The sequence below is a fragment of the Lates calcarifer genome, unplaced genomic scaffold, assembly GCF_001640805.2.
Source record: "Lates calcarifer isolate ASB-BC8 unplaced genomic scaffold, TLL_Latcal_v3 _unitig_498_quiver_2189, whole genome shotgun sequence".
Classification (NCBI taxonomy): Eukaryota; Metazoa; Chordata; class Actinopteri; family Centropomidae; genus Lates; species Lates calcarifer.
In genome coordinates, this window is record NW_026117221.1 from 7,093 (window position 1) to 21,935 (window position 14,843).

The following is a 14,843-nucleotide window of genomic DNA, read 5'->3' on the forward strand; positions in this document are numbered from 1 at the left end:
AAGTTTACCACAAGAACAGGAAAAAAAAGGTACAAAAATAACAGAATTTTTGTTTTACAAAAAAGTTTGTGGGATAAAACAAATATAAAGGGGATTCCGCTTGCATGAAAATGAAGGACAACCCTTTGAAAACAAAATACAAAAGCAGCATTAGTATATTTATCAAAACCATGAACAAAAACAAAAACATCACAAAAAATAGTGCTTTAATCAGAAGCAGCAGAAGCTTCTGGGAAGAGACTTCATCCCTGTTTTGTTACTTGTGTTTGGGACAATGCTGATGGCAGCTTCCATGAAGAGAGGGGCACCATGAAAAGAGCGCCTCTCTTCATGGGAACCACAGTCACCCACCAACACACCACCTACTCCTCATCCTCCTCCTGGTTCTCCTGGCCTCCCGGTCTGTATGTATGTCACCATTGATTTTCACATGATTGACAGAGAGAAGCACAGGGACCCAAAATAAACGTTGGGGGGGTGGGGGGACCTGCTTTGTGTTCACAATATACAAAAATACCCAGGAGTCCGTAGCTACCTAACATTTACTACAGCACATGAACCAACAAAGGTACAGTGTACAAATAAAAAAACAAAACAAACCAAAAAACAAAACAAAAAAAACTGTAAACACAGCACAATAAATAGATAAAAACAGCAGGCTCCGCACCATGCACATGATGTGATAAAACTCTTCTCTATACAACTCCCACATCTCTCACACTCGCCACAAGTTACTTGGCTTACTTTTTTTTCCTTTAAGTTTGACTCCCAAGTGCAAAACATCACAAATGGACAGTTCTGTATTCAAGTAATATATACAAGGGGGATATTACAAATATGTAGTTACTGTACAGATACTAATTTTGCCATATTCATAATTTACAGATGTCAATCTTTTACTTTTAACAGTAACAAAAAACAAAACAAAAACAAAAGAAGGTTTAAAAAGTATGAGAGATGAGAATTGCAAGCGAGCAGGCGCGGCCACTCGTCATTCTGTCAGTCTGCGTCAGAGTCCTGCTGTCCCTTTTGCATTCCCGATGCTACGATGCACAGCACCTAAAGAGTGGACTCTTCACTGCACCGCTACTACGTCACCTCCATGGCCACTGTGTTGTCTGCTATACTGTTCAGTGCTGGCTTGTCTTCTTCGTGATTATCCCTGCGGAAAAGACAGGAAATGGAAAGATTAACCATTCTGTTCACTTTTTTATCTGCATCTGTAACTGTCCTAGATCTCAGTCAATACATCTCTTGTGTGAGAGAATACTGAAGAGCTCTGACGTCGCTTTATTTCAGCTTCTCTTTCAGGCTGATTTATGTGGATTCTCAGCTGCATTATCTCTGGCAGACACTGTGTTGGCAGCATTTTGACGGTATGTGCCAGGTCCAGCTGAAAACTTAAACCAGGGATTGTATTGTTAATGCAAAGGCTTTACTGTTGGTTATCCTAACACAAATTTTTACATAAAAAACAATCTGATACCGCTGCAGCCAGACTGACAAACTTATCTTCTTGTGGGTATGCATAGTTATGTTTTTTTTTCTCTTTACTAATGTGTGCTTTCTGTTGTGTCTGAAACACGGAGGCATTGTCTGAGACGACTCCATAATAATCAAACTATCGTCTGATCGCCCACACCTGTGTGGAGGCTTTAAGTCTGTGCAGCTTTAGTTCTGGTATAAACTAATTAACGCCTGTGGCTAAACATCTGTTTATTCTGCATCAGTATCAAGTCAATAAAAACAAATGTCTGTTCATTGGTCATGTTTTATGTGAGAAATCGTATATGATGGAAACTCCAGGGAGACACTGTGCCTGGCCAAGAAATAATGTGGCACATCACCCCACATTAAAACATACCGCAACACAATCTTTCTAGCCTTTATGTTAAACTAAGCTAATGGACTGTTGGCTGTAGCAGGATGCTCTGATCTAATGCTCATCAAATGTTGAACTATTCCTTTATAGATCTGTGATAGAACTGCTGTCCCAGAGGAGCACTGCCTCACCTTGAGCCCATGTCCATGGACGATGTTCCGGAGACTTTGGGCATCTGCAGGTTGGTGGTGGCGGACAGCTTTAAGGCAGAGGGTGGCACGTTCCCGAGGGTCCGGGGGATATGGCGTCCGGCCAGGCTGGCAGCCGACGGTACACTCAGACAGATGTTGTTCCCGATGAGGACCTGAGTGGTGGCGGGGGTGGCATTGGCAGCGCTGCATCCCAGGAGCCCCAGTGCTGCCGCTGCATGGGCGTTGGGGGTGGAGGTGAGGGAGGTGGGGACGGCGTTGGCGGGTGAAGGTGTGACCGAGTTGGAGGAGGGCTGGAGGAAAGTCGGAGCAGCGGAGGTGGTAGTGTGTGTCGACTGGTTGGTCTGGTGAAGGGCTGCAGTTGTGCTGGAGAGGTGCAAGCCTTTGAAAACACCTGTTTCAACAGAAAAAAGCTCAAATAAAAAACAAATAGAAGCAGCGAGAATACCACAGGAATAAGAATGTACAAACAAACCATTTCATGAGATGCCCCTGCACAATCTAATGCAATATAATACAACAATGGTGCAATAAATCCTGCCTTTGTGAAACTTATGATGTTCAGTTTTGTTGACTCTCTCAGAGATGTTGATGCAACTCTGTGGTAATTTTGAGGCTGTTTTGTGGTGACGTTGTTATAATGGAATGCATTATACTGTTAAGTGCTTTTAGTATTTTTTCCACCGTTGTTTTAACACAAGTGGAAGAGGGAAGGGCTACTGACTGTGGGTCTGCCTCAAATATGGACTATGCTTTAAATCAGCTTTTCCCACACAGTAACCCTTTAAAATACAGTTCTCATCCATAAATCCCCCCAAAGAAACTTTAAGGTTGCTATAATTAGTGCTTTTGGTTTGGGACATCTTCAAATGAAGCCTACCTGTGGCCTGAACACAGTATTTGAGTGTGTGGAGGAATTTTTGAGGCCTCAAGAGCTAGAAGTATCCAGTGTAATTTAGGAAAATACGTTCAGAAGAGACACTCACCTGCTCCTGCCAGGACCCCGTTGACTCCACTCGCCAGCACCAGCTCCTCTTTGGACTTGAAGGCCAGCAGCTGGTCTGTAGTGACGAGGGCCGAAGCAGCGAACTGGGCGCTGGCCTGGTCCAACGTCTTGGACACAAGTGCCTGGATGGAATCCGGAGAGAGAGGAAAACATAACATGTTGGTACTGTGCCAAAGACTTGACCGCTCCGTTAAAAATCTATGAAACCACTGAGCTCAGCGCTTCTGCCGGCAAAACAGGAACCGAGCCAGTGGCATCAATACTGCTCGTGGGAATGAGGATGTCTCCCGTTTCCTAAGGATGGGTGAACTGACCTTCAACTGTACATGATTTCCATATTGGAAGAACTCTGGCTCATTTGCCTCTATTTTATGAATCCAACAGCAGGAAACGAGTTCGGTAAACATAAGTTATGTAGATACAAATCTGATTCTGACCAGTGTAATATATTGACACATGATAGATAAAACCTTTTTTCTCTTAAAATACTTTTACGCTCTGATATCTGTCTGCTTTTTTGTGTTGAACATGTTTTACTATAAGTGCAGGTGACAGTACAGGTTCTGAGTTGTGTGTCCATCCTTACTGACCTGTGTGTTGGTAGGTGTTGGGGGGTTGTTGTTGGCTTGTTGCTGCTGCTGGCTCTGCTCCAGCTGCTGTTTCTGCATGAGGGCCAGCTGCTCCTGGTGCTGCTGGTACTGCTCTGCTGTGAACACTGTGGACAGGAAGGATAAGATGGCACCAGTTAAATCAGGATTAGGGAAACTTGTCTTGTGTGGTTGAGTTAGTTTTTGTGGCCTTTAGTTGAAACCTTTTGTTTTTACTAACGTAACAAGTCTGGTTTGACTCGCAGGCTTCTGAAGGCCAGCATGAGTTACTGTATTGTACTGAAGCCGCCCTTGGACCTCATCAGCTTTTACACCAAAATGAAGGTTTTACGTTTCTGTCAAAATTTTCCTCTGGTCAGGATGGGCAGTAAAACACTGACTGAACCAATAAAAACAAAAATATTTTTAAAGTAGAAAGGTTTCAAAACAAGGTGACCTATCCTCTTAATTCAATTAGAACTTGGGGAGGATTAAGACCTTAAAACTTAAGGTGACTGATTTTACAAACAGCATTCACAATCAACATCATCCAAGAATGTTTTTCAATGGATCTAACAGTCACTGATAAACTGATTTTCAGTCAAAAGCAATGCCACAGGGAGCAGTACGGCACAACAACACAACAGATGTGTTGCCACAGGGTTCAAGGTAGAGAAAGTAAATACCAAGCTAGAAAGTCCAGTTTGAAGGCTCATCAAATACATGGTCACAGATACACAGTGGCGTATACTCCTGAGGCCTGACTGTACAGCTTTCACTTTAAAGTTGTACCAAAGGTACATTGTGCTACAAGGTGTTCTACCTGCGGGGCAAGTCTGCACATATTTGAGTGGTCAAAAGAGTTTGCTGCCAAAAAACACTGCAGTCGCAGAAAAAGTGTCAAGCTAGAACCAAACACCCAGAGCTGTATCTAAAGATTATTTACACCATTGTTTAATTAATGAGGATAAACTGGACAAAGTGAAAATGTTCTGCACAATATGAGATTTGAAGGACTAGGGCTGGATACCAAACTTCAGTATTTTTCTAGATTTCCTATCAAAATGTGTCCATTGTGCTGAGTATTAAAAGCTGTCAAGTACAGGTCAGTGACTTTCAAAGTTCTGGTCAGATTCATAGTCTTGTTTCAATTTTTCAGATTTAAATCATAATTTTGCCAATTGTTTGTGTTCAGCTAATGTTTTAATATACGGGGGGTTTCTAAAACAAACACAAAAATACTGAAATCCTAAATCTGAATGTGCTGAGATTAGGCCTGAGATAAATGGCGCTCTCTGTGCCAAAACAAAGCAACGCCCACTCATGACTCCATGCTGTGGGCATACTCTACAACTAATTATATATATAAATTTTCAACCTCATTTCACTTTAATTACTGAAAGACCCTCAAGGCGGAAAATATTTATTATTTTTCCAAATAAAGGCATTAATCATAAAGATTAAAAAACTCAGGCCCACACAAACAATTTATCCATTCCACACACACTAATTTTAGAAGCAGATACATTTGGCAGGCCACATTTTTATAACTACTTTTGATGATTTCTGCCAGTGATAAGTTGTCAGTAAAACATTGCTTTTACAGCAAAAGAAATGCCTGAGAAACAAATAATTATTTACATACTCAATTATTATATGAATTTAATTTTTGAAAAATGTGACAGTGACCAAATTAAGTTTTTATACGTTCAGACTCCTCTGCTTTATGTTGAAAATCCATAATTGCAGCTTGACAACAGTAAAAAACCTAAATAAAATCAGATCTTGATTGATTCTAAACTTGAGTTAATACTAAAGTATTAACAGGTTAAGAAGTTTGGAAAACAGGTTTATAACCAAAGTGACATCCCATATGATTTCCTGTACATTCTGCCATCTTCCTCAGCCAAACATTCACCAACCTCTCCAGCCACCAGCCCAGACTCACCCTATCACATCTCATGAATCTATTTATACAACACCATCTCTAATTGACTCCCCCAAGCCAGGGGAGCAGGAATTAATTTATTATAATATGGAACGAGGGTCTGAAAGCAGAAAAGTTCATGTGATTTACCAGCAGCATGGGAGCCCAGGCTGCAGCAGAGCAATTTACCTCTGAGGCACTTCTTCAAAGTGTTACACAAGAGAAGCAGCAGCAAGCCTCAACCAAATACCACTGAGCTGCTTTTAAGCCCAACGTTTTTCCTCCTCATCACTGAAGATTCACATACAAAAAATCAATACAACAACCACCTCATATAATTTTATGCATGAAGAAATCTTTCAATTACACCCCTCCCCCCATGCACACCACAAAGGCAATTCTGCAATTCGTCTTTTTGTACTAAGATGAAGAGCTGAAGTCTGACACAAACGATCTTCTAATGGTCAATACAAACCCCTGCCCTGCCAGTTTTTATACTATAACCTTATTTAGATTTAACTTATCAACTACAACTGTATAACTGCTCAAATGGATTTCTAGTCTTTTGTGCTATATTGCTGTGTATATTTATAATGTTACAAAATAAAAAATTAAAGGCAGCAATAACAGACTATCAACATAAAGCAGATGGTACAAAATACAATATGTCACAATGAAAAACTGTGGACAATCACAAACAAAACTGCCAATACATTCTGGAAACAATGTATAAGACAACCTAAGGGCAGTCTAAAACCATTAACACAAATAAATGGGACCAGTCTAAAACTACCAGACAATAATGACAGTAACCATGCAGGGAGTCTAAAGATTTCAGACCACACATAGTCTCTAGTTCAAGGAAGACTGATAGTGAAAACTGATAACAACAGTTGCAAAGTCAACTGGAGGAAAACTGTATTTCTGACTGACTGACAGACTGAATCCAGCTCCCCCTTTAATTACAGCATAGAAAGCACAAAGGACATTGGGTTTCACTAAATTTACTCCCAGACATTACTGCCAGAATCAGTAACCTTGTAGAATGACAGCTTATCAAAACTATATTAAATGAGCTCTTTGTGGTGCCAAGAAACCTTTGTACACAATGCAATAAAGAGATCAAACCAACAGTTCCACTGTGTTCAGACCAATACAAATATTTAGCTGTCAAATTTTCAATGCAAAAGAAAACACTGAACGGCACAGAGGAAACAAGTGACTTACCATTGACAGGGGTGGGGGCAGAGCCAGTGCGGTTTTGGGAGCTTGATCCTCCAGACAAGGTCCGGGATAGTCCTGACACTGTCCGGTTACAATCCCTAAATCCTCTGCGAGACAAATCTCCTCCACCCAAGGGGTTATGGGATAGCGTCCGTGGTCTGAAGTGCCTCCAGCGGCAAGACTTAATGTTCAAAAGAATCTGGCTGAGGTCCATAGGTGTTGGCGATGATGACGACAGGGGTGATGAAGAGGTGGGAAGGTGGGAGGAGCTGTTTGGGTCCGAGGTATTGGTTTCTGAGGTACTGGTGTTAGAGTTGCGGAGCGGAGAGCTTGGAAGTGGTGAGGCGAGTGGTTCAGGCTCCGGGTCAGAGTCCAGGCTCTGACAGATGTTGTCTAGATCTGTGTGTGCTCTGTCCAACAAGACCCTGAAATGCAACCCAAAATCATCATAACAAATCCTTATTGGAGGTCATTTGAGGTCTGATGAAATGAAAAACATGCTGGAGCCATTATCAGAACATTACAACATCAACACCCTTGGTTATGACTGGACTATTGCACAAGTGTAGCTATTCCTTGCATACAAGTCATCAAATTATAATGTCCAGGGGGGCAGTACCAAATATAGCATAGTACTGCTCAAAAACAGGGCAGAAACATGCAGTTCTACCAAGGGTACAGAACAGAACACTTATGTAATGGAACATAACTCTGAGCTCACCACCACACGGCTGTAATGCTTATTAAAATCCAGAAAAAGAGAGATGACTGTTTTTTGCTATTCTAGAGCCTCACTATTTGTAGAGTAAAATTTTTTAGTTTGGCCTTCGGCTGGTGTCAGAGGAAAGGCCATGTTGTTACCTATTTAAAATGTCAGGAAATTACTAAAGTCATAAGGATACACTAAAGCATGTCTGAACTAAATTTCACAGAAATCCTCGTTGAGACATTTAACTCTGGACCCAAAGTGACGGAAAGAACAGCAAATGGACCGAACAGCACTGCAGTCCCTATAGGCACACAGCCAGCGTAGCTAAACAAACATACTAAGCTCCATGTCTTCTAACATGATCAAATATCACTAACATAAGTACACATCATATTGAAGAAGATAAGACAGAACAGTCCTTCAGTCTCCCTTGGGACAGGTGATAAAGTTGACAGCAAACAGAAACAGATCATCGCTAATCGCTAGTCGGTCTCCACGACAACACCTGTGGAAGCCGCTGGCTAACTCCTCCAGTCGCTGTGCTTTATTCAATCATTGGTGTAATTAGTGAGGAGATATCAGACAAAGCTGCAGGACATGCTGCTGTTCAAACTCAGCGGAAGCTAAGTTTTCTGATTTGTCTACAGGCCACAGTGGCAGGTGAATCCCAAAATGGGATTGTCATGTTCATCATTTTACCAGCCATCTTGATATTTATAATAGAATGTGCCTGCCAAATGATGGCTGGTAACCTGCCAAAGAGCTGGTATGGTAAACAACCTCGGCAGCTACAGCCAACACTTGGCTGAATTTCCCCAGCTCAGTATTGGTATTGGCAGGATTCCTACACACATTTCATTTCATATTTCCACATTTTCTCAGATTTTGTTTTCTTGACTGAATTTGTGTATTTTGGTGTAACACAAATACAATAAATGCAAACAGCACCTGTGCAACATCTCGATCATTTCACATTACTTATTCTTTACTTCACAAATGTCACATTGGTGGTTCACAAAACATGAAGCTATGCATACATCACGAGTGATCTTTTTTTTGTTTTTTATCTAGCCGAACGTTCAAGACCTGGAAAGAATCCACTTCCATTTTGCCCGTGTACCTGCAAAAGAATCGAAGCATCACTGATCAAATCTCAGCAAACACCAAACAGCTAGACTGAACTCACCTGCCCCCTCTGCCCACACGGCGCCGTGCCAAACCTATGCAGCGCCGCGGCATGTTCAACGAGGTCAGACAGTAGCGGAAGCGTAAGTCGCCGAGCCCGCCCTCTGTTGGGCTTACCCAGGGCCAGTTGCCACTCTGATCTGGACGAGACTGAGGGAAGATGAAAGAGGAGATAAAGAAAGAGAAAATAGGGGAAATAAAAATTAAGAGTGACTAAAGGAATTGAAAACAAAACAAGGGGGAGTCTGTCATTATTGCATTGTTCTGTCCAGCAGAGTGTGGAAGACTAACAGCCAGGGCAGCCAGACTGGTCAGCCTGCTGTTGGCACTATAAATAGAAACACGGGAGTCACAGGAGGCCACTCACAGCGTAGTACTGACAGCCGGCCTTCCTTCTGAACGCATAGCAGCCATCTGGGTCATTCTCCTCTTCTGCCTCTGAGGAACCTGAATGGATCTATACAATAATAACAGCTCAAGTAAATAAAGTGCTTCGGACTGGAAACCATAGACTTTTCTACACCTGGCATTATCAGTACATTACTAGCCAAGAATGATTCTGAGATTAGAGATGAATCATTCACATTCAGCTGAGACAAAAACATGTTACCTGTGAGTATGGTTCTTCGTCTGAGCTGGGGAAATCGTACTGATTGAGGTCCTTGGGATTGAACACCGAGGGCCCTGAATGTTGAGGTGCTGACAGAGGAGGAATCTTAGGTTTCTTTTCATATTTCCTTTTGGTTCGCACTGCCTCTGTCTTCTCCGGCTGTGAAGAAGTGAAGGCAACAGTTAAAATGTTTATACTACAGTCTGTGTAATTAGAAAGGCATTTCAAGATGCAAAGCAATACTGTTGGTGGCAGTCTAGTGTTGGTGGTCTATGCATGGGTGTGAGTGTGTGTGTAGAAACAACAGTGAGTAAAAGAGGCCATTGATATGCAGATGGTAGCACGTGCCAGATGTCACTGCCTAGCCAGATGGCTGTCCTCCCCCCTCCTCAATCTACCCTGCGCCACTGTTCACCCCAACTTCCCCAGTGGGATGACCCCTCCCTGTCTGAACAGACTCCAACTCTACTAGGATTAGTCAGATCCTATTCAATCCTTAGATGTAGAGGACAAAGCAAACAGAGAGGCAGGGACTCTACAGTGAAGAACTGCTGTGTCAAATCAATGGAAGAAACGAGGGTTGGAGTGATGAGAGGAGGGGGCAGAGTTAAACTAAAACTGAGCGTCTGTAAACAAAAGGGAAAAGTCAACCAGCTGGTAGAGGAAAAGGGAGCGGAAGAAAAGTGGGAAATTGTTGTCTCCCTGCAGGGCAGTGAGAGGGTTGTTGGACACTGGACCTAATGAAGTTATAATGAGAAGAGGTGACACTGAGTTCACAATGGTGCTGTGTAATGAAGTACTACATTATCGAAGCATATGGCAACTCAGCCTTGTATTAAATGTTTTTGTATTTGAAGAAGTCAGCACATAAACCATGTACCCTCCCCCCCAATGACATAATGACATAACAACTGACTGGATTAGGGCGAGTATAGTAAAATTACTTACTTTACTAATACTTATCATGTATATACATTTTAAATATGTTTTATTACAGGAATTTTCTTCCTGTAAAGAAAGTTATGCATTCACAAAAAACTTTTTTTAACATTGTTTACCCATTTAAAAAAATCAGTAATGTACTTCCAGTATCAAAATGATTCTCAATAAATAGCACCTGGTTGCCATTTCAACTTATGCACCTTTCTAACACTGAAAATGCCATGCTCTCATTTGAGTTGGTGTTCAATGTGAGGTACAGTACGCTGCATTATACAGCTATTCATTTCAGCCATCATCAGTGTGTGAATTGATTCAGGCAAAGGACAAATGCAAAGTCAATAACATTTCCCATACTTCTGCAGACATACTGTTCCAACACCCACACTCATCAAGAGCTGAAAGGATGGAAATCATTTCCACACTGTTCCTGACCTTCATTAGAAGAAGCTAGTGTGTTGTGAATGCGTAATGGCCTTACCTTTTTGTAGTCCTTCATGTCCAAGTGGTCCTGGTGTCTGTACTGGTTACTGCTGGACAGGGGAATGATAGGGATGGTGTAGACAGGCTTCACAAGAGCCCGCTGCGCCAGTGCCTCTGCCATCACCTCACTGCCAAAGTCTGGCATTGCATTCCTGATAAACACGGAGAGAAGTGTAGAGGATTTAGTGAATATAAAAGGGGACAAATTTCCCAAGCAGCTGCATGTCACTTTCAGTATTAAAAGTATAGTATAAAATATGGAGAAACCTGTGCATAATGTATGTTGTTATACTTATAATAATATAATAATATATTACTAATAAATACTTAATTGTCAAGACCATACAGCTGTGGTCAGACAGGAAACAGAAACTGAAATTCAGTGCATAAAAACAGCCCAAAACACACTACTGTGACACTAAACACACCATGCAGTACACCTGGGTCACTCTACACCAGCGTAATATCATGTAGTGGGGCTGGAAAAGCTATCTACTCAGAATAGAGTGGTCCAATCTGGGAGTGAACACTGGCAGTGATGCGCAGGCAGAAAACCAGGCCGGGATAACAAGAGGAAATTGAAATGTCACTACAAATCAAAAGCACTTCAAGGAGAAGAGTCCAATTTAAGCTCACACTGACAGCTACTTTCAGAGGAAATTCATTCCATTCGGGATGTCATGTTTAGATGGATCGCAAAGGCTCCCACTGGGGGTGGGTGGGGGGGGGTAGATCAATTCAAAATGAAACTTGGAAGATAAAAAAAATGTATTAAATATACAAAATAAGACAAACTTATAGTCCAGTGTACTGCCTAAAAGACTGGGAAAAACTCCAACAGTGACAGAGAGCTAATTTGCTCCTGACACTACTGAATAAACAGGGTGAACTCTAAATTGATAATGCATGCAAAACATAACTATGCCCCCAATTAACACAAGCAGCGGAGCCTGACTTTACAGAAAATTTGCGGTCGCTTCTTTAATGCTATCAGTCTTGCAGACAAGTGTCCTAACGGCCTTTAAATGGATTTCAACTTGATGAGTAAACAACAGCCCTAATCAAACATGTAGGTTAACCACATAAGCCATCCAAAACACCACGTGTAGTAAAGGTCTGACATCGTAACCATCTCAGCTCGAAGGGGTATAACATGTAGTGTTTTTTTAACCGTATCAGAAACCATTCCCAAACCACTCCTGGAGAGACAGATCGAGGGCACAGCTGCAAAACAGAATATTATCCGTTCATGAACATCTGTCATCCAATCAGACAAATTAAGCATTCACTTCCTCATACTACTGCATCCTAAATCCCTATGAAAAAGCCTCCAATAGCAGCTAGTTGCCTAACAAGATCGTTGATGCAGTGCAGACAGCCATAACAACCACTGCCAAACTCTCTGAGCAAATTTCACACGCTGGTCTTTTACCTCTTCTCCACAATCTCCAGTGTGAGGTGCAGCAGTTCCCTCTTGCTCTTCTCCCCGTCTCTTGATCATCTCCAGGATAGTGACAGCTCGGCTCAGGTCCCTGCGCAGCTTCAGCATCTTCTCATACGATGCCTCGTCATTCTTTCGATTCTGAAAACGGAACAGTGATGATTCAGACGTGCAACAATGCAAGTATTCCCATTTATAGTCAAACTTTTTCTGAGATCAAGTCACTGAAACTTTTAGTAATTTTTTAGACCTTTGACTTTCAGGTAATAAGGTCAACCTATGCATCAAAGCTGGATTTAAAGTTATGTCCACATCAGACAGATACCTATAGAACAGTATTATAGCTTTGGCAGACAACTGTCCTTGAAATAAAGGTCAAGTTTCCCACTGTGAAACCACAGAGAGACCATAATCTGCATGCAGCAGGTACAACAGCACAACTTCTTCCATTTGTCTTGCTGTGTGCCTCATTCTCCTGGCCACACACCTTTCTGGTCTGCATCTTCTCTGTCCGTCGGCGGAAGGCCACATAGGGGTCGCTGGTGCTAGAGCCATCCCTCTTCTCCTGCTTGACGTTGGGGATGAGGGAGCCGCCCTTGCAGGTTTTCCTCTTGCGGCTCCAGTAGTCGAACACCTCCTTGATCAGCTCATCATCCTCTTTCAGGCAGCAGTTGGCCTTCCTGCAGGCTTACGAGCTGCAGAGCAACAGAGGAGTGACCAAGCCAGTGCAATGTTAAGTGTCACGGCACTCTGAAAATAATTTTAATGAGTATACACATGCCCCACGTATTGATAAAGACATAAAAACAAAACAGGAGCCAGGTGTTTTGAACAACCTGCTGTCTTTTTAAGCGTTTTAGCTTTCAGCAGTGTGGTGGTGGAGTTGTGTTGCCTTGAGGAACTCCTCATAAACTCATTCTTTTAAGTTTGATAGTTCTATGAATTTAAGTAGCTTTCTTATTAGTTAGAGATCACAAAAGCTTTTCCAGCTTTTCCAAAACTATTCAAGAAACCTAGGACTGAGACTGACCGTCTCTGTGTGCTTATTTACTCTGCGTAAAGTAAAGCCAATCATGTGTTTGTGCAAATACCATACAAACTAGTAATTTCCCCCACACATGGTGACAAATACCTGCTGACCACTGCCTTTCTCCAGTCGGTCTATCATTTCTTCAAACTGCAGGGCGGTGATTTCCATTTTCTTCTTCAGCTTATTCACAAAAGTCTCATCCTCTGAATCTAGGTCGTAGTCTGGCTGCTCTGTATCCAAACTGAAAGCTGTGAGGCAGAGAAGAGTTGGTTACTGGAGGGATAGACCTGGGCTACATTATTTCAGAGGGCATCACCAGGAGCAGGTCAGTCTCAACTAAACACAACTTGACTGCTATAAACACTATTAGAGCAGGCAGCAATGTGCAGGAACGCAGTGATTTAGTGTCAAATAATCAGACATACAGTATTTCACATGTCATTTTATCTTTCACTAGTAAACTCACATTTTTCATAAATTCTATGGCATGTTACCAAGATGAAAATATCCTTATTAGGAAACATAACACCATGTCATGATTTCATAATGCAGAGTAATTTGTATTTAGCAGAAGTACATTTCAAGCAAAGCCATTAAATATAAGCCATTGGGTATGAAGTCTTTAACTTCTGACAATTGCTGCCAAATGTTATTCAAAAAATAAACACACCATTTTATCATAACAAAGCACTGTGCTGTGTTTGGTTCTGTGCCTTTACCAACTCAATAAAGCAGTGCTTCAGGACAAACACCAGTACCCAGGCTGGGAACTTAACCAGCCACTTGCTCATAAATATTGCCTGTGAGTTGGTTCTTTTGTCCTGCCAGTCAGTCTGGCCAGAATCTCCAGAAATGGCCTGGAGATTCTCCAGACAATAACATATTAGAGTGTGGTAAAATGAGGAAAGTGGTTGTCTGTTGTAATCCATCAGCTACTGCGACCCCAGGATGAGAAAAAAGTAGGTTTACTGCACTGTCACTATCAGAGCCCCACTATAATCAACACGTTAACCTGTCAAAACCTGAAGCATTTGGAAAGGTATGCATTATTCTCTCTCTCTCCACCCCATATTTAAACTGTTAGGTAACAGAAAAATTGAACTGCAAGATTATGGTGAAAATATCTGCGACAGTGGTCCCTCAAATTTCCTTGTTCCAAATCTAAACATTTAATGGCAGCAGTATATGCCAAACAAACAGCATTTGTTCTAATATTCTTGTTGAGAACTACTTCCTTATTCTGACTTCCAGTTTGTTTTTTATTTAATGTTGTTCTCTCTGAACTGATGCGGTCATTGCAAAAGAAAAACCACACATACACAAAGTTCAAGCAGCATCATGACATTGTTGACCAGTTGCTGCCAATTGTGTATTTTTGGATGTGTGTATTTATAGGGATGTGTGACAACAGGGGTGATAGAAAGCAGCTTTTTTTAAAAACCGAATTCAGTTTTAAATGGAGCATAATGTCAGTAAAATGAGCTTGTCTTTCTTCACCAATAACCTACCCCCTCATATGTATCACCCATGGAGACTGGTCAAGCCTTTCAGACAAGGCATCTGTGATATCACACATCTGCTATCAGAGCCTAGAGACAACAACCACATTACCCACAGAGTGTCAACATGTATTTTTCACATGTAAAGCTGCAACACTGCTGGGTTTAATTA

At 41.8% G+C, this 14,843-nt stretch overlaps 1 protein-coding gene across 1 annotated transcript; it reads right to left on the bottom strand.

The window, feature by feature from the left end:
• Positions 1 to 413: 413 nt before the first annotated feature.
• Positions 414 to 13,419, bottom strand: LOC108872847 (enhancer of polycomb homolog 1-like; the record flags this gene model as incomplete). Its single annotated transcript, XM_018660733.2, is given in 14 exon segments — positions 414 to 1,162; positions 2,014 to 2,425; positions 3,018 to 3,159; positions 3,628 to 3,752; positions 6,779 to 7,200; positions 8,671 to 8,819; positions 9,037 to 9,126; positions 9,280 to 9,438; positions 10,700 to 10,853; positions 12,134 to 12,186; positions 12,188 to 12,283; positions 12,630 to 12,806; positions 12,808 to 12,837; positions 13,275 to 13,419. Coding segments are annotated over 14 exon segments (2,227 nt in total), but the record flags the coding sequence as incomplete, so codon positions are not given.
• Positions 13,420 to 14,843: the final 1,424 nt, after the last annotated feature.